This window comes from Crinia signifera, chromosome 8, assembly GCF_055691185.1.
Source record: "Crinia signifera chromosome 8, ASM5569118v1, whole genome shotgun sequence".
Classification (NCBI taxonomy): domain Eukaryota; kingdom Metazoa; phylum Chordata; class Amphibia; order Anura; family Myobatrachidae; genus Crinia; species Crinia signifera.
The window spans coordinates 152,286,037-152,311,964 of record NC_139224.1 but is presented as its reverse complement, the minus strand read 5'-3'; the positions used below and the strand labels follow the sequence as shown (position 1 = coordinate 152,311,964).

Here is a 25,928-nt window from a genome sequence, read left to right as displayed (position 1 = left end):
ACAGGAGGAACTATATGATGCGGGGGCTATGTTTCTGCCCGGGAGATTTTCAGCGCTGCACAGCAAGATGGCGGCCTCCATGAGAGCAATGTTTCTACTCCGGGGACTGAGGAACCCGAGCCTGACATTCTGCAGATATGGGCACAAGAAGAAGTGGGTGCGTACTGCAAGATGGGGTGGTGTGTGCGTCCCTGCACCCGGGAGGAGAGCAGTGTGTGTGAGCACCCCTGTACCAGAGGAGAGCAGTGTGTGTGTGAGCGCCCCTGTACCCTGGAGGAGAGCAGTATGTGTATGAGTATCCCTGTAACTGGGAGGAGAGCAGTGTGTGTATGAGCGCCCCTGTACCCGGGAGGAGAGCAGTATGTGAATGAGCACCCCTGTACCCGGGAGGACTGCAGTATGTGAATGAGCACCCCTGTACCTGGGAGGAGAGGTGTGTGTGTGCCCCTGTACCTGGGAGGAGAGCAGTGTGTGTATTATACACACACACACACACACACACACACACACACACACACACACACACACACACACACACACACACACACACACACACACACTGCTCTCCTCCCGGGTACAGAGGCGCTTATACACTGCATAAACCTGGGAGGAGAGGGTGTATGCGCTACTAGTTGGCATAGTTATTATTGTGCCCTTTGGGCTAAATGCTTTTGGCATGACTTGTCAACATGAGACTGTTGATAGGGTTCACCATGTTTACCCGGATGGTATGTGTCAATGTGATGAATTATTGACAAGCCATCCCTGGTGTTCTGTTGGTTTCCTACCAGTGTCGCCTTCCGGGTTCATTGGCGCTGCGCCTGTCACTTATGCTTAGACCTGGGTTACAGGGAGTAAATAAAGATTCCTTATTGCAGCAATAAGGAATCTTCATTTATGGGGCCAGTGCACACTTAACAATATTCCCCTTAATGTTCAGGAGACAAGGGGTGGGATGTATTAACAATCCAAAATCCATCCCACAAATATTGCAAGGATATTAATATGTATTAACATAGGCAATTAATATTGCAAGGGACCGTTCTTGTGAAAAGATCTGCCCTTTGCAAAGGTGACGGGTTAAAGGATCCCTGCAGGTCTCTCTCACCTCCTACGCCCTGGAGCCTACTGCTGCTGCTGTCTGCAGTGACTCCTTGGCTCCTCCTCCTCCCTGCACCTGGAAGGTGAAGTCCGAAGAAGGAGGTCACTTCATCCGTGGAGCACACCAGCAGGCTGCCCGGACAGCAGATGCGGCGGAATATGTTGTGTAACCCAGATGCAGCTACTTATAAATAAGGAGGAGACCGATTCAGCAAACATTCTTGTAGTAGGAAAAGAATAATGGGTTTTGATGCTTTTGGTTTGAGGAGCAGATGTAATAATATCATTTATAGTGATAGCACACGGCATTGAGTGATGTATCTAGACATATGCCGCACCTCGGACCCGGGTAATTGCCGGGTTGCTGACTTGTCCACCCGGATCTGGGTGCAGCGGGAAAGCACCAAAGCTTATTACCTGGGTTGACCAACCTGACAAATTGACCCGGGTTATTAGAAAGGTTAAACTTGGGTTGCTATTTGTATAATGGGCAACCCTGGTTTAATGTGAAAGCGCCAGAGCCGGGTCGGACATATGATAGAGAATCCCTGTGTATAGCGATGTGAAAGGGGTATTTGTGAGAGGTGAAAACAAAATAGGCATGGCAGCTTGCACTGTGATTATAAGAGCAATTTCTGTAGGCCAGTGGTAGCCAACCCTAGCCCTCGAGAGCTACCAACAGTTCACATTTTCCAGACAACCTAGCTGCTGCACAGCTGCACTCATTAATCGCTGACATATTTTAAAAGATACACAGATGGAGCTAATTAGCTGACTTGTGATTCTGTGAGGAGACCTGCAAAACATGCACTGTTGGTAGCTCTCGAGGACTAGGGTTAGCTACCCCAGCTGTAGGCTGATCTCTGCTTCTACCTTCCAAGCAGACATCAGCTTCTGGCACATCCCTTGAAGCCATTCCAATCGCCACTCATGGGTAATTGACGGGTAGGTTTGGTCTTGGATACAGTACTGTTGCCTATTTGACTATTACTAGCCTTGTGCTAGATGTGCTGCATTTAATTTAATAATATTTTATAATCTCTTCTAGGCCACCACTCTTCCAAAAGTCACAAGTGCCAGACTTGCGCTGCATTATTTTGATGTTAACTACAGTTTGCAGTTTGGAGACCTCTGGCCCTCCATCCGAATCAGCCTCCTCTCAGAACAGAAGTACGGCGCTCTCATCAATAACTTCTCCAGAAATGAGGCTGTGATCCAGAATCTCGCTTCTCTAAATGCCACTGACTTTCTGTGTGAGGCCTATGAGATAATGGTGCAGTCGCAGTCTCCAGAGGTAATGGAGGACTCAGAGAAATTATCTACAGATACATTTCCTTGTGAGACACACAGTACAGAAGAGGAGAAAGGAAGTATTCTGAGTACCTCCAACCTCACGTGTTACACTTACCCCCGAGGTGACATCAGCCGCTTTCCACCAGCCAGGTGCAGTATTTCTGGATCATTGCTAGTCACAACTGGAAGTCCACTTGGTTTCCTAATCCCCTAATATAGTACAGGGATGTCCATGGTGTACTATAAGTCAGTAGTGATCTTTGCAGGGTTACTTAAATATCATTGTGATGAAGCAGTTTTTCTCTGTCATAGGTCGGATATCTTTGGTCTCCTGCAGTATTATCTGATGGATGCCGCTTCACTACTCCCTGTCCTGGCCCTCAATGTCCAGCCGGAACACTGTGTCCTAGACTTGTGTGCAGCACCTGGGGGAAAGACGCTGGCATTGCTGATGAACAATTGCAGTAAGAGACACTAGTTACCTGATACAATGGTTATTTGTAGGGCATCCGTCTCTGTAATGTGACTATTACATAAAAAGCATTCAATCCATGTTGCTCCTGTGTAATGTGACTGCAACATACAGAGGTAACGCACGGTGTAGCCCCTTGTATAAGATGACTACTATATACAGCGCTAATGCTGTTACCCCTGTATATTATGAGTACAACATACAGAGGTACGCACGGTGTCGCTCCTTGTATAAGGTGACTACTATATACAGAGCTAATGCTGTTACCCCTGTATATTATGAGTACAACATACAGAGGTAACGCACGGTGTAGCCCCTTGTATAAGGTGACTACTATATACAGAGCTAATGCTGTGTTACCCCTGTATATTATGAGTACAACATACAGAGGTAACGCACGGTGTAGCCCATTGTATAAGGTGACTACTATATACAGAGCTTATGCTGTGTTACCCCATGTATAATGTCAGTACAAACAGAGGTACGCACGGTGTCACCCCCTTGTATAAGATGACAACTATATACAGAGCTAATGCTGTTACCCCTGTATATTATGAGTACAACATACAGAGGTAACGCACGGTGTCATCCCTTGTATAAGGTGACTACTATATACAGAGCTAATGCTGTTACCCCTGTATATTATGAGTACAACATACAGAGGTAACGCACGGTGTAGCCCATTGTATAAGGTGACTACTATATACAGTGCTAATGCTGTTACCCCTGTATATTATGAGTACAACATACAGAGGTACACACGGTGTCGCCCCTTGTATAAGGTGACTACTATATACAGAGCTTATGCTGTGTTACCCCATGTATAATGTCAGTACAAATAGAGATACACACGGTGTCACCCCCTTGTATAAGGTGACTACTATATACAGAGCTAATGCTGTTACCCCTGTATATTATGAGTACAACATACAGAGGTACGCACGGTGTCGCCCCTTGTATAAGGTGACTACTATATACAGAGCTAATGCTGTTACCCCTGTATATTATGAGTACAACATACAGAGGTACACACGGTGTCACCCCTTGTATAAGGTGACTACTATATACAGAGCTAATGCTGTTACCCCTGTATATTATGAGTACAACATACAGAGGTACGCACGGTGTCATCCCTTGTATAAGGTGACTACTATATACAGAGCTAATGCTGTTACCCCTGTATATTATGAGTACAACATACAGAGGTAACGCACGGTGTCGCCCCTTGTATAAGGTGACTACTATATACAGAGCTAATGCTGTTACTCCTGTATATTATGAGTACAACATATAGAGGTACGCACGGTGTCGCCCCTTGTATAAGGTGACTACTATATACAGCGCTAATGCTGTTACCCCTGTATATTATGAGTACAACATACAGAGGTAACGCACGGTGTCGCCCCTTGTATAAGGTGACTACTATATACAGCGCTAATGCTGTTACCCCTGTATATTATGAGTACAACATACAGAGGTAACGCACGGTGTCGCCCCTTGTATAAGGTGACTACTATATACAGCGCTAATGCTGTTACCCCTGTATATTATGAGTACAACATACAGAGGTAACGCACGGTGTAGCCCCTTGTATAAGGTGACTACTATATACAGAGCTAATGCTGTGTTACTCCTGTATATTATGAGTACAACATACAGAGGTAACGCACGGTGTCGCCCCTTGTATAAGGTGATTACTATATACAGAGCTTATGCTGTGTTACCCCATGTATAATGTCAGTACAAATAGAGATACACACGGTGTCACCCCCTTGTATAAGGTGACTACTATATACAGAGCTAATGCTGTTACCCCTGTATATTATGAGTACAACATACAGAGGTACACACGGTGTAGCCCATTGTATAAGGTGACTACTATATACAGAGCTAATGCTGTGTTACTCCTGTATATTATGAGTACAACATACAGAGGTACGCACGGTGTCGCCCCTTGTATAAGGTGACTACTATATACAGAGCTAATGCTGTTACCCCTGTATATTATGAGTACAACATACAGAGGTACACACGGTGTAGCCCATTGTATAAGGTGACTACTATATACAGAGCTAATGCTGTGTTACTCCTGTATATTATGAGTACAACATACAGAGGTACGCACGGTGTCGCCCCTTGTATAAGGTGACTACTATATACAGAGCTAATGCTGTTACCCCTGTATATTATGAGTACGACATACAGAGGTACGCACGGTGTCGCCCCTTGTATAAGATGACTACTATATACAGAGCTAATGCTGTGTTACCCCTGTATATTATGAGTACAACATACAGAGGTAACGCACGGTGTCGCCCCTTGTATAAGATGACTACTATATACAGAGCTAATGCTGTGTTACCCCTGTATATTATGAGTACAACATACAGAGGTACGCACGGTGTCATCCCTTGTGTACGGGGGTAGTGTTCATTCTAGCACCCTGCATCTTCCATAACCTGTGCAGTTCCTTGTTCCTTTATGGGGTGTTGCTCTCTGCTGTGGTGCTTCTTGCACAGTGTGGCCTGTATTTTAGCACAGTTATGCAGATCAGACCTGTGGGAAGCGGAACTGCACAGGTTTTGAAACATGCAGGGTGCTAGAATTAACACTGAGGGCCTTATTCTAGTTCAATCTTTCTGACAAAATCCTTCTTAGATGGACAAAACCATGTGCACTGCAGGTGGGGCAGATGTAACTTGTGCAGAGAGAATTAGATTTGGGTGAGTTATTTTGTTTCTGTGCGGGGTAAATACTGGCTGCTTTATTTTTACACTGCAACATAGATCTCACTTTGAAGTAAAACCCCACCCAAATCTAATTCTCTCTGCACAAGTAACATCTGCCCCACCTGCAGTGCACATGGTTTTGTCCATCTAAGAAGGATTTTGTCAGAAAGAGTGAACTAGAATAAGGCCCTAAGTGACTACTATATACAGAGCTTATGCTTTATTACCCCCAGCAGTTTGGATGCCGTTCTTCATAATACTGACGCCTGCATCCTGTCTACTGCCAGGAGATCGGTGCAGGAATCCCGACAACAATGAGGATGGTGGCGCCAGAGTCCCGACTGCCAGGATCGGGAGCGTTGAGTTACTTAGGGTTAGGGTGTGGGGGTTGTTTGTTGGGGGTTAGGGTGAGGCTGGAGGGAGGGTTAAGGTTGTGCTCTTAGAAGGGGAGGTTAGGGTTAGGCTGCAGGGCAGAGGTTTGGATTAGGTGGTGGGGGTTAGACGCTAATGTGGAGGGTTAGGGTCTGGCTGTGGGAAGAGAGGGTTAGAGGTGAAGGGGGGACATTAAGTATACTTACTGGGCCCCTGTCGGGATTCCCTTCATCAGGATGAGGGTATCTGTGTCCTGACCACTGGTCATCTATATGTATCCCCATGTAAGTACTATAAACAGAGAACATGCTGAATCATTCTCTGTATAAGACTATGACTATATACGGAGCACAGGAGATGGCACTCCCTATGTAATGTGACCATTGCATACAGTGCATATGCTATAAAGCACCCACTGACATTGAGACGATGAAGGGTCTGATTGCTCTCTGTTATAGGATACCTTGCAGCCAACGACTCCTCTGTTTCCCGCTGCAACCGCCTGCGCAGGGTCCTACAGGCCTACATCCCACAAGAGTTGCGGACAGAGGACAGAGTGCGTGTCACCTCGTGGGATGGGACAGACTGGCCAGAGGAGGGCAGGTATGACCGGGTAAGTGGCTGTCTGTCCGTAGAACACAATAAGCAACAAAAATAAAAGATAAGGAAATTAAAATCCACAACCCTTCTAAACCTCCTTTAAATGAGGCTGCCTGTGGAAGTGACCAATCAGTGATCAGTGTTGGTCAGGGTAACAATATCAGGATTAGCTGTTAGCTAATTCTATCCCTTCTTATGTGACTTGTCTTTAATGCCGCTTTCAAATCGCATATCCAGGGTCACACTGGGACTTTTAACTGGTTCAATCCTGGTGCGACCCTGCATGTGCATGTTCACACTGCAACAGTGTCGGCGCGTCATCGGAGAAAGAGCTGGCGCTGCTCAAAGCGCTATCGCTCGACCCGTTTCACCCATTCATACTGCACAGCAACACGGCAATGAATTGGAACCCTTCTTTTTTACCAGTTCGTATTGCCGTGTTGCAACCCGATTGCAGGACCCGGTAACCCCTTTCACATCGCACTAATAACCGGATCGAACCGGTAAGAAACCGTCTTGTACCCGGTAATTAGGTGCGATGTGAAAGGGGTATTATAAACATGAACCTTCTCTTTGCTGCTTATTATTTATCTCCTCCACTCTTACTGCACCTGACAATGTGCCTTATGTGCAGTGCAACTTCTACCCCTTTTCCCCCAAAGTCCCGGGTCAGATCTGGAACTTACCTTGTTCACACGGTGGGCTGACCCGAGATAAGATGCCATCTCCAAGTCACAGGAAACTAGTGATCTCCCCTAAATACCAGGCTGGAGACCTACAGTGGGGACAGGGGGTGTCTGCAGACACAAGTTGTCACTGGGGATAGAGCCCGATTAAGGGCCTGATTCAGAGTTGTTCCCAAACGCAAAATTTTTCTCAATTGGGAAGAACCCTGCTGCACTGCAGGTGGGGCAGATGTAACATGCAAAGAGTTACATTTGGGTGGGGTGTGTTCAAACTGAATTCTAAATTGCAGTGTAAATATAAAGCATCCAATATTTACCCTGTACAGAAACAAAATAACTCGCCCAAATCTCTCTCTCAGCACATGTTACATCTGCCCCACCTGCAGCGCAGCATGGTTTTGCCCTTTTGAGAAAGATTTTGCTTTTTCATCAACTCTGAATCCGGCCCTAAGGATCCAGGGAGCTTGGGGTACTTAAGATAAGGGGAGACCCACTAAGGATAAAAACACACACAGCATATATACATACACACAACACACACACACAGCATATATACATACATACATACAACACACACATACACAGCATGCATACAGTAAGGAGCAGATGTGCTCTTACCATGGCCCCTGGCCAGTGCAGAGAGGGGGACAAGCCTGACCGTCTTTAAAACCTATTTGGTGCATGGCTTGACGGCAGGCACAGGGGGGTCCGGGGTAATGTATCTCCCTGGGTAAAACTGGAGTGGTCAGGGCCATAAAGGGAGCTGTAATCTCTCCCTCCCAGTAATAGCTGTTCACAGAAAACGTTCGGTAAAAATGGCAGAGATCCTATGACCATTATCAGTGCTTTCTGGGCAAGCTGTGCAGGTTGTGTTTTCTGGTCACTGGACTTGGGTTATTATTGCTTTATTTATATTTTGTACCCTTTTCAGGGGTTGATGTGCAGTAGAAAAGGGTATTAATGAGATCTTAACACTGACTTTGTATGAAAATAACTAGTACATACATACATACATACATACTAGAGTGGACGTCACCTACCGTAGCTCCCTAGTGTTTCCTCCTGTGTATTGTTCAGCCCCTGCATTGTCTTAGCTAAGCCAACAAGCCACTGTTGGTTGCAGGCCCATAGATCCCCTCCCCCACCACTGTGCCCAGTGTTGTTTTAGAATATAATTCTTCATCTTGGATCTGCAGGTTCTGGTAGATGCTCCGTGTACCACAGACCGGCATTCCCTTCTAGAGGAGGAGAACAACATCTTCCATCGTATGAGGACAAAGCAGCGTCATAGGGTGCCACTGCTGCAGACTATGCTCCTGGTGTAAGTCTCTGTATTATGCCAGGACTTTTAGAACTACAGTATTCAATGATTTTTTTTTTTTTCCGGAACGGATCTGGGTAATAATATAATTACAGGTTGAGTATCTCTTATCCAAATATCCATTATCCAAATTATTCCAAAAACCATAGTCTCCAGAATGTAAAGTTGTTTTTTGTGTGCTAAAAACCTACTGGGTACATCTGTAACTGGCACTACTGCGGACATGATATGTAACTGGCACTACTGGGGACATCTGTACCATCACTACTGCGGACATGATATGTAACTGGCACTACTGGGGACATGATATGTAACTGGCGCTACTGGGGACATGATATGTAACTGGCGCTACTGGGGACATGATATGTAACTGGCGCTACTGGGGACATGATATGTAACTGGTGCTACTGGGAACATGATATGTAACTGGCACTACTGGGGACATGATATGTAACTGGCACTAAATATGTGCAAGAATATGATTGCTTGGCTTTCAAAGTACCTGACATAGTACACAGACTTTGTTTCATGTTTTATAACCTTGTTTCATGCACAGATAAATATTTGTGTGTACCACACGTGTTTGATGTGCTTATACAACATAAATGCAAGATACCTCATTCAAATATAAAAATATTCCAAAATATGGAATAATGCGTTATCCAAAATACTTCTGGGCCTGAGATTTGTGGATAAGGGATACTTAACCTGTATATCCTTGATGCTGGCTCCTAGATTTTAGAAAATTTTGTTGAGCTCTGCTGTCTCTCCCGTATCCTGATTTATAACATGGTGAACGCCTTATTCTTCTTTGGTTAGCATCCATGTTTCCACATACATGGCCTGACTTGCACTTGCCTCTTCCTTAAAGAACTAAAAGGCTCTTTACATGTGGTCCCAAAAATCTGCCTGAACTGATTGTGATGTCTACTTGACCAGGTGACCTCATTAGAGGCTCAGTATTCCTTAGGTTTAAGTACAGATCACGCCTCCGCCCCAAGGGATTGTGGGGTAGATATATGCAGCAGTGATAAGGGAGAAGTGAGCCAGAGAAGTGGCCCATGGCAACCAATCAGCTGCTCTGTATAATTTTATATTATGCAAATTATAGTTGTTACTTCGGTGCTGATTGGTTGCCATGGGCCACTTCTCCTCCCTTATCACTGCTTCATTCATCTACCCCCTTGTTACTAGTTTGATGCCTTGAGGCAGTGTGATTGTGCTGGCCCGGGGTCCTGCAGTCTGGACTTGAACCTTCTGTATGTTACTGATCCTGCATCATTTTTGCTAAAATTATGCTAAGAAGTTCAATTTTATTGCATGTTAAATAGCAGAGGTTTTTTTTTTTGTAGTGTGGCACTACAAGTATTAGCTCCTATGAAGTGATAATGGAAAACTTCCATTTCTTCTATCTTGCCACAACTTTTTGAATGTTTGTATCAGGTGGTTCTCTAAAAAGATACTTACAAATCATCATGACGACTGGAATTCAGACAAAAGCATAGGTGTGCGCACATTGAGTGTTAGGGTTGCACAGGCACCCCCTAATGCTATGCCCACCCTTATAAACACCTCCCTGCCGCTAGCAACCAGCAAAACCTTTTACCAAATACTTTTGCTATTTAGAACTGTATTAAAAAAAAACAAGCGCTCATCAATCAATTATGTGTGTTTTGCATTGTTAATTGTACTAGACCATTGTCATATCACTACATACTGTACCAGTGTCATCCATATGTTTCTGACTTTATTTGCATGCACTGTTACACAGAGTAATTAGAATATTAAAACTGAAATAGGCCGGAGGTTATGGTGTGGCTGAGAGGCGTTTTATATTGTAGCGAGTGCGAATTGCTGATGGTAGACATGCCTGATTGGTGGTGTTAGACACACCCAATGGGCGTGCAAGACACGACCAATAGGGCGGTGCCCCCTCTAATGAAATGTGCTGCGCACGCCTATGGACAAAAGTGCTCGCTCGTCTATAGTGAGCAATTCTGAGAGAATTCTGTGTGAAACCAGCCTCTGTAGGTTGCAAAATCAGTAGTCGTTGCTGGCGTTTAAGCTTTGTGGGAACGGCACCCCGCACCCTAGGATCGACTCCCTATACTGTGTGTGTGTGTTTCCTTGCTATTCTTGTTATGTTTTTCTAGAGGTAAAATGTTGCCACCGTTCAGATTGTCTTGTACAGAGAATGATTCTCTCTTATTTTCCCACAGATCCGGCCTTCGGGCTGCGGCACCAGGAGGAGAGGTGGTGTACGCCACTTGCTCGCTTTCCCAACTCCAGAACGAGTGCGTAGTGGAGAGAGCCCTCGAGCTGGCGGCCTCGGAGTATGGAGTCCATGCCGAGATCCAGAGCCTCCGATCCTTCCAGGATGTGTTCAGAAATACTTTTAATTTCCACACAAATTGCCGCATTGGGGAGTTGGTCGTCCCGCATCTCACTGCAAACTTTGGACCTATTTACCTCTGTAAGCTGCTCCGCAAGCGATAACAACATGCATGGAACACGGTAGAAGAGAGACTGGAGGGAATCCTAGAACTGCATCCTTTTCAGGTGTAAATGGTTCACCACTGATGCTGTCAGGGATAAACTGGGGCTAGAGTTAAGCCCTGGCATTCCTTCTATCTGTATGCACACAAACAGGGGGCGTGGTCACGTGCCACGCCCAAAGTGCGCATACCAGTCTAGCAGAACTGCTGGGAAAAGGCCTCAAGACTGTCTCAGCGGTGCATCAGGCCATTGGTCCGTATGACATTTGTCAGATGGCTAGTCCTGCCTTGGTGTCCGCTGATAAGGAGGGGTCCTGTGTGTGCATCCTGGGCATAAGATGCCATGCCACGCTGACCACCAGAGCATGAGATAATGAAATGTATAAACTACATTCTTATATTCACTATTGTGTGATATTGGCTTTGGCGTCTTCTCCTGGTAAGTGAATCCATAATAAATCTGCCAGGAACCTATTTTCTACTATAAAATTGTGCAAGCCAACAAACAAATATGCCCATAAAAATAAATTATAGATTTGATTGTCAGTATCATAAACGTTAAGTAATTTTATTGAGGAGTCATTTTTTTTTTTTTTTTTTTTGCACCTTTAAAAAAAATCAATCTACATACAAACGGTTTTTATAAGAAATAAACAAACAATAGAAAGGTTGGATGAATTGACGTTATGGGCCCGATTCAGTCCTGTTCGTATTGTTGCAGCCTAGCCGCCCGGGGTCCGCTCAGGCATAGACGTTAGCAGGGGAGCGTTTTTATGGGCACGTTCCCCTGCTGCTGTCCGCCGGTTCCCGCCTCTCCTGGAGCCAATGGGCCGGCGAGTGTGAAACTTGCCTAGACTACTGACTCCCTGGGTTTGCGGATGCGCATATTCACACATGTGCAAACCCTGAACATCGGGATCGGGGACGAATTTGGACCTTAACGAATGGGTCTGAATTGGCTTCTACAGATAGAGCCATCCTCATCTAGCCCTTTAATAGGATGAAGTGAGTAATAGGATTACTCTGCTAATCCCGTACTGTATTGTTCTATGTATTGTATTGCTGCTGAGAACAATAGGCCTTGGCTCACCATGGCTCTCCAGAGAAGGCTGGCTGGGGAGGGCTTCATCTGTATATATGCTTGCATAACTGGGGGACTGCACGGCACAGCATGTGACAAATCATAGTCCTGTTATATGGACAAGCTTTACTCTAAAACATGAGAAAAGTACCATGTTAAAGATGTGTAACAAAGAGGTGCCAACGTCAGGAGCCTATTGCACGCAGGGTAGTACAGAGCCTAGCTGGACCCAGGTACGTTTCAGGGGGCGTGGCCATGCACCCTTAAGTTAAAATCTAGAGTAAAATAGCACTTTGATCACCACCCTGGCCACACTGCAGCCCAGCACATGGAAGCATGTGCTGGATTGAGAGGAGCTGCTGCTGGCAGGTAATAGAGCCCCATTGGGCCTCTCCATCACACTGGTAATTAGTACCCCCTTTATCAGCACCACTGACTGCATGCAATAGCTATTGACCTGGTAATTGCCGACAGCATTAGAATTCCACCACTGGCAGCAGTGGCAAACGCAGGATTTTTAGAGGGGGGTTTGCAAAATGTAGTCCAAAATCTCCCACTCTGCAAGGCATCGGAGTAAGTACAAGAGTCTGGGGGAGCGGTAACAGCCCTGAGTCTATAGTATAGGCTCTTTCAAACATTTAAATACAATAAGTAGTCAGGAAAAGGTTAAACATATAATAATAAATAAATACACAAACATAATAGAACCAGTGCTGCACTTTCTAAGTTCACAATCTTATGGTGCCCACACACGCACCGATTTCAGTGCTATGCGTTTTTGGCTGTACAATGGTTCTTTACAATTTTTCTGCCAGAATTAAGCATGACCCGATGTGATGGTTATGCAGCCCACACACGCATCGATTTTAGAACGCGTTTTGTACTTTTAAAGTACAAAACGCATCGTGCGTACAATTATCGGGGTGTATTCGTGCGGCGTGTGCGACGCGATGCTGTGCTATGCGCGTTCCCGGGGGCCGATTTTAGATGTCCAAAAAAGTATGTGCAGCAGGTACTTTTTTGGACATTATCGCATAGCATCGGGCTCAGCATTATACAGGCATACGAGCCGATGCTATACGACGGGTTTTTTTTTTTTTGAGGGAAATAATTACATACAAATTGTTATCAACAACTTTATTGCAGGTTTAAAACATGTGAACTCGAACAAAATAATGGTCAGAAAAAGCCAGTGAAAAAATGTGCTTAAATCGCACAGCATCGCATCGCAGACAGCAAAATAACCATCACATCGGGTCATGCTTAATTCTGGCAGAAAAATTGTAAAGAACCATTGTACAGGTTGAGTATCCCTTATCCAAAATGCTCGGGACCAGGAGAATTTTGGATAACGGATTATTCCGTATTTCGGAATATTTTAATATTTTAATGATGTATTTTGAAGTATCTTGCATTTATGCTGTATAAACACATAACATACACACAAATATATTTTATTACCACATAAAATACACACAAATATATTTTATTTGTTCAAAAAACAAGGTTTAAAAACGTGAAACAAAATGTGTGTACTATCTCAGCACTGAATTTGAATGCCAAGCAATCATTGTCTTGCACATATATAGTGCCAGTTACATATCATGTCCCCAGTGATGCTGTTACAAATGTCCCCAGTGAGTTTTTAGCAAAAAAAATAAATTTTTTCACTTTCTAGAATGTCTGGTTTTCGGAATAATTCGGATAACGGATATTCGGATACGGGATACTCGACCTGTACAGCCAAAAACGCATAGCACTGAAATCGGTGCGTGTGTGGGCACCATTATTTTGCTGTCTGCGATGCGATGCTGTGCGATTTAAGCACATTTTTTCACTGGCTTTTTCTGACCTTTATTTTGTTCGAGTTCACATGTTTTAAACCTGCAATAAAGTTGTTGATAACAATTTGTATGTAATTATTTCCCTCAAAAAAAAAAAAAAAGTCGTATAGCATCGGCTCGTATGCCTGTATAATGCTGAGCCCGATGCTATGCGATAATGTCCAAAAAAGTAACTGCTGCACATACTTTTTTGGACATCTAAAATCGGCCCCCGGGAACGCGCATAGCACAGCATCGCGTCGCACACGCCGCACGAATACACCCCGATAATTGTACGCACGATGCGTTTTGTACTTTAAAAGTACAAAACGCGTTCTAAAATCGATGCGTGTGTGGGCTGCATTACACTTCATGGTAAGGCTCCTGTCTCATCCTCCTGGCAGCTGCTCTCTGGTCCAGTGCGATGTTTGAGGGCTCAGATCCACACACATACAGTAAATGTGGTAGAAGAAGCTGGAACACTGCTTGATGTGGTGGCAGCTATATTGATCATATTATATACCAACTATTGTTGTCACAATTTGAGGCAGGGATGGGGAACCTTCGGCCCTCCAGCTGTTGTTGAACTATACATCCCAGAATGCTTTTGCTGCAGATTTAACATGGCCAATAGCAAAACATATAGCAGTGCATGCTGGGATGTGTAGTTCAGCAACAGATGGAGGGCCAAAGTTCCCCATCCCTGATTTAAGGCACTTGCCAAGAGGAGGGGGGTTTCCGGGCAACAACACCCCCCCCCCCCCCCCCCCCCCCCCAGCGGTTACATAATCATTCATGAACACCTCCTTCATTAAAAAATGTACTAAGCTTTGAAAAGTGATAAAGTGGAGAGGTATAAACCTCCAACCAACCAGCTCCTAGCTTTCATTTTTCAAACACAGTCTGTAACATGGCATTTAAAAACTGATTGGCCGTTACATTATCACTCTTCAAGTTATCAAGCTTATATGTATATGACAGAAGCAATAAGCAAATGATTCCTGCAGCAGGAAATGTATTCTGCAGCTGCTTGGTACATTTGTCTCACAGCATTTGTTGCTCATAGAGATCTCAGTGCATTTGTGCATTCACTGTAGAAATATGGTATAAGTAAAACACATTAACATTACAATGATGGCACCTATACAAATGTGTCAGTAACAAAATAAAATAAAAGCTAAGGTTGCATTGCTAATATATTTCACGTCAGAATACCTATTGCACCTATATATTATGCACAGACATCATTGTCTATCGTACACAGCACACAGACATAAACCTCATTGACAGCCATATATTGAACAGAAATCAGAACCCCTCCACCACCACTATTGTCGTCAAACATTGTCATTCACCACATTCTCCAGAGACAGAAGATTCTTAGGGACAGAATTGTAGGTACTTCCTGGTGGCGTGGACCCAGGGTGGTGCGGGTTACGATACGTAAGTTCCGTAGCGTAAGCTGTGGCTGCAAAGATGTATGTATGTATATCTCTTATATTTATATAGCCAGATCTGTCACTCATCCCTGTGTATATAACGTTCCCGCCCAGCAGGATACACAAACCCGCCCCCCCTAGGGAAAAGACCAGTGTTCTACCCACCACAACCCCCTTGACATCACCTCCCCCCGCCCAGCCAGGGCTACAGTACATGCCCACCATCCACCATTACTCCACAGCCACCAGGTGAGCGGCAGGTCTGCCCGCATCCCCCCCCCCCTTGCCAGCACCCCCGGCCCCCCATGATTCACGCCCCCTCCCGCGATTCACGGCACCCCCCCCTCCCGCATTTTGCGGCCCCCACGACACCCCCTCCCGCAATTCACACACACGCAGCACCACACGCCCGCCCCCCCCCCCCCCCCCGTGCCCCCCTTCCGCGATTTGCGGACCCGCGCGCCCCCCTCCGCGATTCGCCCCCAGCAGGCCCCTACGACCCTGCTCCCGCATTTCACGTACCCCAGTTAGAGTGAGGGATCCTGTACCGCCACAAGCAGGTGCCGCCCCTGGGTGGAAAATCCGGGTCCTGGCTGCTGCGCTGCCGGTTCCCCCACTGCCAGAAGTGTCCCCACGGTCCTCTGCATCAGCGCCACAACTTTTAGCAATGTCTTGCCCACATACCACTATTATACAGCCTCCTGCTCTCATACACCCTCACTCCCTTCCAGTGGGAGGAGACGCTCACCCACTGCCGGGAGCTGCATACTGTCCCCCACTCTCCTCCAGTTCTAGGGATGCCCATCGACCATCAATGATTTCAAATCATCAATGGTTTATGGCCGATGTTGAATACTTTTGCCATCGATGTGGGAGGACCAGATGGTTTCCCTACATCGATGGCATAGGAGAACCGATCAAGTTTCAAATTTTTTTATGGTGCCGGGACACGGAGCATAGCTCCCCCCCCCCCCCCCCCCCCCCCCCACACGAAAGTCCCGCCACCAAGTTCTGATTGACCCACGGCCTGTTCAGGCAGATATAATGGATGACCATCGATAGCTACAACAATCGATGGTTATCCAAGTAATATTTTAATACTATAGATGGCAAGGTGCAAAATCGCCATCAATGCCAACCATTGATGGCATTTGCACCAATGCCCATCCCTACTCTGCAACAGCCAAAAACCTTTACTACCCCTCATGCCCACACACCTCTATCACTGCCCTGCCTCCTGTTCTCCTGCCCCGTAACTTCCGCCAGTGGGGACCCGCTCACCCTGTGTTGTCCACATTCCCCTATCATGTTTTACCACCCAGCCTCCTGCTCTTATGCACCCTAACTCCCACCAAGTAGGAGGAGACACTGACTCCTACGCTGCCACGCTGGACCTTCACCCACTGGCAGAATCTGCACAGTGTCCCCCACCCTCCTCTTTAGTCCCCCTTATGCCCACACACCCCTATCACTACCCAGCCTCCTGTTTTCCTGAGTCGTGACCTCCGCCAGTGGGGAGCCGCTGACTCAAAAACACCCTACTATACTATTGCACACACAGACACACACCTAAATAACACGCACACACCCCCCACACACCCACAAATGTCACTGTACCATCCACACTATCAATGTACATCTTACTCTGTAACTGCTTTTTAATTAAACAAAACAATACACACCCCCTTCCAAATAATATGCTCTCTATTTAACAACTTTCACCTATAACTTAAGTTGCAATACAGGGCATCTTTCATACAATTCTAACCATATTTCTCACAATACAAACGTTCACAAATTAAGGGGGTGCAGCCCCTTACGATGGTGTGAAGAGCGCGATGAATCACCTAGTGTGTGTGTGTATATATATATATATATATTTTACGGATGGCCATCGACCATCGATGATTCGAAATCATCGATGGTTCATGGCCGATGTCGATGGGGGAGAACCAGATGGTTTCCCTCCATCGAGGAAACAGCAAAACAATGTTTTGCTGTTTTTTTTCAAAGCGCCGGGACACGGAGCATAGCTCCGACACCCGCGAAGCCCTGCCCCCCCATATTTTGATTGGCCCACAGGCCAATCAATCAAACACAATGGATGACCATCGATACGTAAAAATATCGATGGTCATCCATTGCATAGTTTAGCACTATTGATGGCCAGTTGCAGAATTGCCATCGATGGCAACCATCGATGGCCATCCCTAATTATATATATATATATATATATATACACACATACATACATACATACATAGAGATATATATATATATAAATAATACTTTTATTTATATAGCTATATAAATATAGATAGATATTTTTGCTCCTCAGGAATGGTAGCTGTCACAACAGTGAAGAGATGGCAGAGGCAATGACAGATTAAAAAAACTGGGTCCACATGACCAAAAACCACCCTGCCCTTGGTGTGGTGACTCCTGAACACTAATCTGTCACTTTTCACTGATTTCCCAAATGTTTTACTGTGTAATATCAGTGGGAAGATGATGTGAGGCATGGGATAGAGACCAACTGCCATTTCCAACTGCCGCCCGCATGCCACATGGGCCAGGTGTAAAACCTCAGTGTGCTGGCCTCTCACTGGCATTTCTTGAGCAGGAGCAGAGGTGAGTGCAAGAGAAAAATACCCCCCTAGAGAGAGCCAGCTTTTACAGCGAGTTTACTCCAGGTATTATCAGTGATCGGAGAGATCAGCGCACATTAACATCTGTGTTTTCTTTTTTTTTTTTTTGTGCACCTTTGGTGCAATTTACCATCAACAATGAGCCGGAGGGAACTGGCCCAGTTGTTTGGAACTGGGCCATATCCGAACACCTCCTGGCTACGATCTGGATGCCGCAGACCATCTTCAGGCGTACCATCTGCAGCAGAACACCCAGCAGCGGCACCGTCCTCAGGAGCACCAGCAGCGGCAGCACCATCCTTGGTAGCACGGAGACCAGCAGTCATCCTTGCCCGCCTTCCATCCTACAGGAGATGCACCTTTACAGAAGGAGGCGCTGTAGAGTCCTGCCCCATCTGCATCTCCCAGTTTCGGATTGGAGAGGAAGTGGCGGTCACATCCTGCAGGCATGTTTTCCACATCTCATGCCTGACACAGTGGCTGGACATTAACACCATCTGCCCCCTGTGCCGCACCCGATGCCTGAGCAGACTTTTCCTGCGTCGTCTTTAGAGGAAATCCGAGGACGTAAGTACTGTTACAGCTGGTCGTGTCTTTGTTGTCTTGTCTCCCCCTGTCTACCCTACTCGGGGATTAGCTACTTGTCTTGAGGGTCTTTACATTTTTTACCTGAACTGACGGACTTAATTTGGCTCATTGAAATTTGGCTAATTGGCAACAATTCAAATTCTTCAGTCCCTCAGCAGGGTTTTGGGTTCACCTCTTGCCGAGTTCTACTTGTGTTATCCTTGCTCTCCCCCAACCCCCTATTCCCTCATGTGTCTTTATGTTGCTTCTGATTGGCCCTGAAGCTTGTCATTATTCGGCTAATTGGCATTCAATTAAACATTTTTCTTTTTTTTTGGCAGATCATCCATTTTACTAAACTGTAATGCTTTGGGAGCTATCCACGAAGCAGTGAAAAGAGGGGAGAATTGTGATTGGTTGCTATGGGTAACATCTGTACTGGCTCCTCCCTCCCTCCACTCTTCTCACTGCTTCCCCCAATAGACCCCTATGCCACCAAACTTAGTTTAAACATATTTGAATATTTTTAATGTGTTTCAAATAAATTCCACCTTTTATTCTGCCAAATACATGTCTCTGAGTCTTTATTTATATTATGGTTACTTATGATTGTGTGATTATATGGTATATACATGGGACACCCCTCAGATGGTGGAAGGTTATGGGCACCATACATTTCCTAATTGATTTATTTTTAATAAATAAATAAATAACCAATGAATGGAAATCACTGTGTCTGAGTCTTTCTGTTATATCATTTTATTAATGGTATTTTACGGTTATATTATTATTTTTTGGCTGGCGTGGGGATCAGATAGAAGATGTTAATCCTATGTCGCATAATGTATGTGCAAGGGTGATTAGCGTCAGAAAATGCAAATGGATCATAAACACAAACTGTCCAGACTCTGGGCCAGATGCACTAAGCTTCAAAAGTGATAAAATGGAGAGTGATAAACAACCAACCAATCAGCACCTGCCTGACATTTTTCAAACACAGTCTGTGACATGTCAGGTAGGAGCTGATTGGCTGGCTGTTTATCACTCTTCACTTTTGAAGCTTAGTGCATCTGGTCCTGTGACTGACAGGAAGCCGGAGTTTGGGGGGTGGAAACCTGCCATATTCCAGGTGTTTCTGAAAAATGCAGCCGTGCCCAGGTATTTAAGAGGAGGGTCTGTGATGTCAGCAATGACCGCTTCTGCCCTGACACAGTCCTAGATTAATGGAAGGGGGAAATTTGAGGAAGAATTACTTCACAGAAAGAGTAGTAGATAAGTGGAATAGCCTCCCATCAGAGGTGGTAGACGCAAATACAGTAGTACAATTTAAACATGCTTGGGATAGGCATATTGATATCCTTACAAAAAAATAAGGATCAAATATGGTTTGAGGTAACATGTTTAAAAAAGGGGCAGACTAGATGGGCCAAGTGGTTCTTATCTGCCGTCAAATTCTATGTTTCTGTGTTTCTAAGGGTCACAGTTACTCACATTTGCACAGGCAGCAAAAACCTATTGAGGGTTGGGGAATTGCATATGGATTTGCGATAGAATAGCAATTAGCGATTCATACACAATTCTCTCATAATTTAGCAAAGGGTGTATTCTCTCTGCCTGGATGGTCAGGTAAGGGCCTGCGTCCTTTGTAAATATACCATGCAAATGGGTGTGGCCCAGAGGCAGATTTATCACAAGCAACCACTGCACCTGCCTAGGGCCCAGCACATCCCAAGGGGCCCCATAAAGATATCCTGGCCATCCAAAACATTCCCATTTACCCGGGTCCAGGTCTGCTGGAGGGTCCAGGGCCCCCTCCCCCTCCCCTGTTGCAGGGAGCCAGGCAGTCGGGAGAAATGAAAGGCTGCCACAGCACAGCCTCTCTCTTCTGTTTAGGACATGCTGCTCAGTGCTGTGTGCGGAGCTGGGTAGAGAGGCAGATGCTGCAGCCCTGATGCAGGCGTGATCCCTCCCTGCCACCCACCCGTAGTGCCCACTGCCTGTGCAAACAATTTTTTTTTTAACAAGGGCATTACTCCAGTAACCATAGTGGGGCCCATGCACCCCATCAGTGCCCCTGGATGGGTGTGGCTACCCGTCACCTGGTGCTGACACATGCTTGGAGAGCTTGGGCCAGGTGATGTGTTAGCAGGGCCGGCGCTACCCACTCAGCAGCTCCTGCAAAGCAGGGAGGCGCCATGCTGAAAAGGCGCTGTCTCCCTCCCTGCTCTGCTAAAGCTGCCTCAGCCCTCACTGTCACTGCCTCCTGCAATAGCAGCATGCAGGGGCGGATCCAGGATAAAATGACAGGGGGGGCACCATGATAAAAGAGGGTTTAGGTGGGGGAGGGGCGGTGTTAGTGGTGCCAGTGTAGATGCTAAGAGAGCGGCAGAGAGAGGGTGGGAATGGGATTAAAAATAGGCCCTGGCATTTAAAGTACGCAGGCCCACCATGGTGACAAAAGTGAAGGATGTAGTTGTGCGCGCGCCGAAGGCGCACTCTGGAAAATGTGGTGTGCCACTCAACAGGGGGCGTGTCCTTGAGTGTAGTGTACAACACCATATACAACTTCTACACATTATGCAACAAAATACTAGACCCCATTATACTTGCCCCTTACACATGATGCCAAATGGAATGAGCCAAAATTCACATAATGCCACACGGATTGAGCCAAAATTCAAATAATGCCACATGGATTGTGTCAAAATTCACATCAAGCCACACGGATTGAGCCAAAATTCACATAATGCCACATGGATTGAGCCAAAATTCAAATAGTGCCACATGGATTGTGTCAAAATTCAAATGATGCCACACGGATTGAGCCAAAGTTTACATAATAACACACGGATTAAGCCAAAATTCACATAATGCCAAATGGATTGAGCCAAAATAAACATAATGCCATATGGATTGTGTCAAAATTCACATAATGCCACATGGATTGAGCCAAAATTCACATAATGCCACACATATTGAGCCAAAATTCACATAATGCCACACGGATTGTGACAAAATTCACATAATGCCACACGGATTGAGACAAAATTCACATAATGCCACACATATTGAGACAAAATTCACATAATGCCACACGGATTGTGACAAATTTCACATAATGCCACACGGATTGTGACAAATTTCACATAATGCCACACGGATTGAGCCAAAATTCACATAATGCCACACGGATTGAGCCATAATTCACATAATGCCACACAGATTAAGCCAAAAGTCACAATACGTTTCATAAACAGGAACATTGTCCACCAAAGGCGCGCATTAAACATTTACACCATAATGTCCATTACACGTTAAGTTACACGCCATTATGTCCATTATGTATTATGTCAAACACCTTAATGCCTATTAAAAATTATGCTACATAAGTGCTGCTTATCTACATGCTCATTGCCAAGGGTTCCATGCTCATTGCCAGAGGTTCCATGCTCATTGCCATGTGGGATTACATGCTCATTGCCAAGGGGAATACATTCTCGCGGTAAATGGGGGACAGCCGCCAGGCAGAAGTGATAGCCACTGACAGTGGCAGAGCCTGGCTGTATTCAGAGCACTGCAGGTCCCGGCTATTTGAAATAATACCCCTTTCACACCAGAAAATGCATTCCCAGGTTGGCCCCTTTTACACCAGCCTAGTCCCTGCATTTTCTGGTGTGAGGGGGAGAGAACCCCCCCCCCCCCCTTTAACCAGTTATCTTATTCAACTGGCTATATCTTCGGAACCAACTGATCCATTTACATGAGACAAGTATCATATTGAAGAACTTTTGAGTGGGCTTTGAATGATTTTGGTCCAGTGAAACTGGAACGTTTGGTTCCAGAGTAATCTGCCCTCAAAGAACAAGAACAGCCATGAAATTACATTTCAAAAATAAAAAAATGACAGGGGGGGCACGTGCCCGGGTGCCCCCCCCCCCTGAATCCGCCACTGGCAGCGTGCGATGCGATGTGCGCTCCCATGGGCATCGCACAGTACAAAAAGTATGTGCTGCACATACTTTTTTTACTGCTTCCGGATCACATCGCATAAACATTGCATGCATGCCGTGCGATGCGATCTAGCCCATAACATATGCGATTCTCGCAGCGTGTATGTGCACCTTTAGTGCCTGCAAAATTTTGCGGATACAGCACTGAGATGGTGTATGCATACATGTACATGCACCCGAGATCCTCCATAGGATCGCATGTTGCATAAGCTCCCACAATCGTGCTGCAGCTTGTTGCAATGGCAATGTGAAAGGGAGCAAAATTTATGGTTTGCAGGACGGCGCCAGACACCCTAGCACCGGCCCTGTGTGTTACCCACCTCTACTTACATCTCTTCCTCCCAATAATGTCAGGTAGTTAAACCAACATGTTTATAAATCGTGTCTGTTTAAAACCCCTCCGTGCAAAGTGACCGTACTGACATCCAACACTATAACAATGGAGGTTACCATCATTTTAACAGGTCAGCATAATGGCATATGTGCTTTGTTATTTTTTTAACCCTTTGAGACCAACATCTCTGTGAGAGATGTTCAAAATATCTGCTAAAAATGCCAGGTTTGTTGGTACTTGTTTCCTAGCACGGCACCAGCGATAAAAATTGTATCCATCGGGACCCTAAAAATCGCGTCGATCGCATCGCATGCAACCAAATCGCATGCGAGGTGATCAACGCAATTTTTACATTGGAATGTCAAATGGTCTCTGAGACCCGATTTTACATTGGCCCCAATGTTAAAAGCCCCCCAGACCCCAATTTTCATTGTTTCCCAACTCTGATGGGTCAAATCCCCCCCATTGTTAACGCCACCCCATGATGAACGCCAACCCGAAGCGTGGCGTGCGCAGCGTTACGTGCCCTCTGACCTTTTCATACCCCCACTCTCCACGACGGCGTGGAGTTGATTTTATATAGTGTGGCGAGCGCAACGAGCCACCGAGCCCGAAGCGTGGCGAGCACAGCGAGCCCCACGAGGGGCCGCGCATTACTTCACAGATATTATGCGTCCCCTCGCGGGGCTCGCTGGGCTCGCCACGCTTCAGGCTCGGTGGCTCGCTGCGCTCGCCACACTATATTTAATCAACTCCACGCCGACATGGATAGTGGGGGTATGAAAAGGTCGGAGGACGCGTTCATCGTGGGGTGGCGTTAACAATGGGGGGGGGCATTTGTCATGTAAAATATCCATAAGGGTGGGTATACCATGAAAAATCGGGTCCATTGGCCCATTTAACCTTGTTCCCTATGTAAAATCGGGTCCATCGCATCGGTCGCATCGCATGCCTAAACTTAAGGCATGCGATGGACGCGATTTTTTCATTGTCGGGGAAAAGGCTAAAAATAGCCCTAAAATCACGTCGGTCGCGTCCATCGCATACCTTAACTTAAGGTATGCGATCACCTATGACGGGCGCCGTGCTAGGAAACAATTACCGGTTTATTATATCAATTGAAATAACAAATGTGTAAAATAAGATTATATTTCCTATATAAGGTAACATTGCCGGTCGTTATGATGATGTTTGCTTGGCAATTTTCACACCTATTTTGACAAATTCATTGTCACTCAAAGGGTTAAAGCACCACAAAACCATTCCCCAATGAAATGCAATCCAGTAAAGGGCTTGTTTTCTATAACCACAAAAGACCTGAAGCAGCGGTATCTCATATGTACCACCCTGTGCATGTTGTCCAAGTTAGACATATAAATCTCTATGGATCTGTGGCCAATATGGGCTGTGCACAACTGAACTTCATCCCCTCGTGTGGCTACATGGGGGACACTGGATGGCAACGGGGCATTTGCACAGGGTATAAATCAGGTTGGTATGCAAATGCATACACAGCTGTGATTTTCTAGTTTATGTATCCACCAATCATCACAGGATTAGCTGCCATCCAAGAAGACAGACACCCAGCGGAGCCATCTCAAGTCACTATTGGGGAACATCAACTCCTAGGGTTAAACTATGGTTCTTCAGTCTGGGCGACGCAGTGGTGAGGCTGGTGACATGGTTCTCTGCCTGCAATATAGCAGCTAACGAGGTAATGGGCAAGTAAGGGGATGTACTAAGCCTTGAAAAGTGATCAAATGGAGAGTGATAAAGCACCAACCAATCAGCGCCTGTCATTTTTCAAAATGGCCTAATTCAGACCAGACCACTGGTCTGTCACTGGTGTTAGATCATATCGCTGTATACATACTGTGCGTGTACCTGAGGAATTACACAGATGGTAATAGAGAAATGTGTTTTTCTAGTAGTACATCAGCGTATGCGTGCGGGGGGGGGGCAGGGGGGGGTGTCAGTTTAATACTGACCAGGCGAACGGTTATGTTGATATGGAAATCTTATTGGATGTCCGCACAAGATAAAGATTCTAGTTAATGGACATTATATATATATGCAATATTCATCAATACGACAGCTATTCAAACACGTTAATGACTCTGAAAAGCTATTGCAAGCTACTATCACCTGTTCCTGTCAATCAAAGACCAATCAACAAGCTATTATGAGGATCACCAGTTGTTCCTGTCAATAAAACTTTATGTAAAGGGTTTAAAATATATACATTACAACATGTCTTACGTCAGAAAGGTAAAAGAACTGCCTAAGACCATATATGAAATGATTTAAATAAAGGTAGTTAGCATTATCACCATATATGAAATCACCCCCATACTATTTGTGGCCATATATAGGAGGTTTAAAAAGTATATATTGGACCATGATCTGAGAGCTGTGAGGAGTGCTGGGGCCAGGGCTGTAACGGTCAGCTGACACTACAGCTGGGACACACAGAGACTATGGGGGTTATTCTAGTCCATTCTTTCTGACAAAATCCTTCTTAGATGGACAAAACCATGTGCACTGCGGGTGGGGCAGATGTAACTTGTGCAGAGAGAATTAGATTTGGGTGGGGTTTTTCTTCAAAGTGAGATCTATATTGAAGTGTAAAATCATGCAGTCAGTATTTTCCCTGCACAGAAACAAAATAACTCACCCAAATCTAATTCTCTCTGCACATGTTACATCTGCCCCCCTGCAGTGCACATGGTTTTGTCCATCTAAGAAGGATTTTGTCAGAAAGAATGAACTAGAATAAACCCCTATGAGACCCCAGCCCTGCCCCTCCTCCTCCACACTCCTTGCTCCAGGATGCTGTGCTGTTCTGTCTGTCTGGAATTAAGCAATATTGTATAATAATATATTATTTTGGATAAATATGTAATTACGTGTCATTTATTTATCCTTGAACTTAACAGTGGGTTTTTCCCGACTTATCA

General features: G+C 45.5%; 1 protein-coding gene across 1 annotated transcript; it reads left to right on the top strand.

The window, feature by feature from the left end:
• Window positions 1–11,640, top strand: NSUN4 (NOP2/Sun RNA methyltransferase 4). Its single transcript, XM_083157423.1, has 6 exons — window positions 1–157; window positions 2,150–2,544; window positions 2,707–2,858; window positions 6,426–6,580; window positions 8,450–8,574; window positions 10,794–11,640. Exons 1-6 carry the CDS (start codon window positions 29–31, stop codon window positions 11,068–11,070), a joined length of 1,233 nt encoding a protein of 410 aa, XP_083013549.1. The 5' UTR covers window positions 1–28; the 3' UTR covers window positions 11,071–11,640.
• Window positions 11,641–25,928: the final 14,288 nt, after the last annotated feature.

Bases quoted from the DNA above. Each gene is read 5' to 3' on its own strand.
- NSUN4 (XM_083157423.1), top strand. From the start codon at position 29: ATGTTTCTGCCCGGGAGATTTTCAGCGCTGCACAGCAAGATGGCGGCC. The intron at 2,859-6,425 runs GTAAGAGACACT...TCTCTGTTATAG, and splicing joins ATTGCTGATGAACAATTGCA to GATACCTTGCAGCCAACGAC. The intron at 6,581-8,449 runs GTAAGTGGCTGT...TTGGATCTGCAG, and splicing joins AGGAGGGCAGGTATGACCGG to GTTCTGGTAGATGCTCCGTG.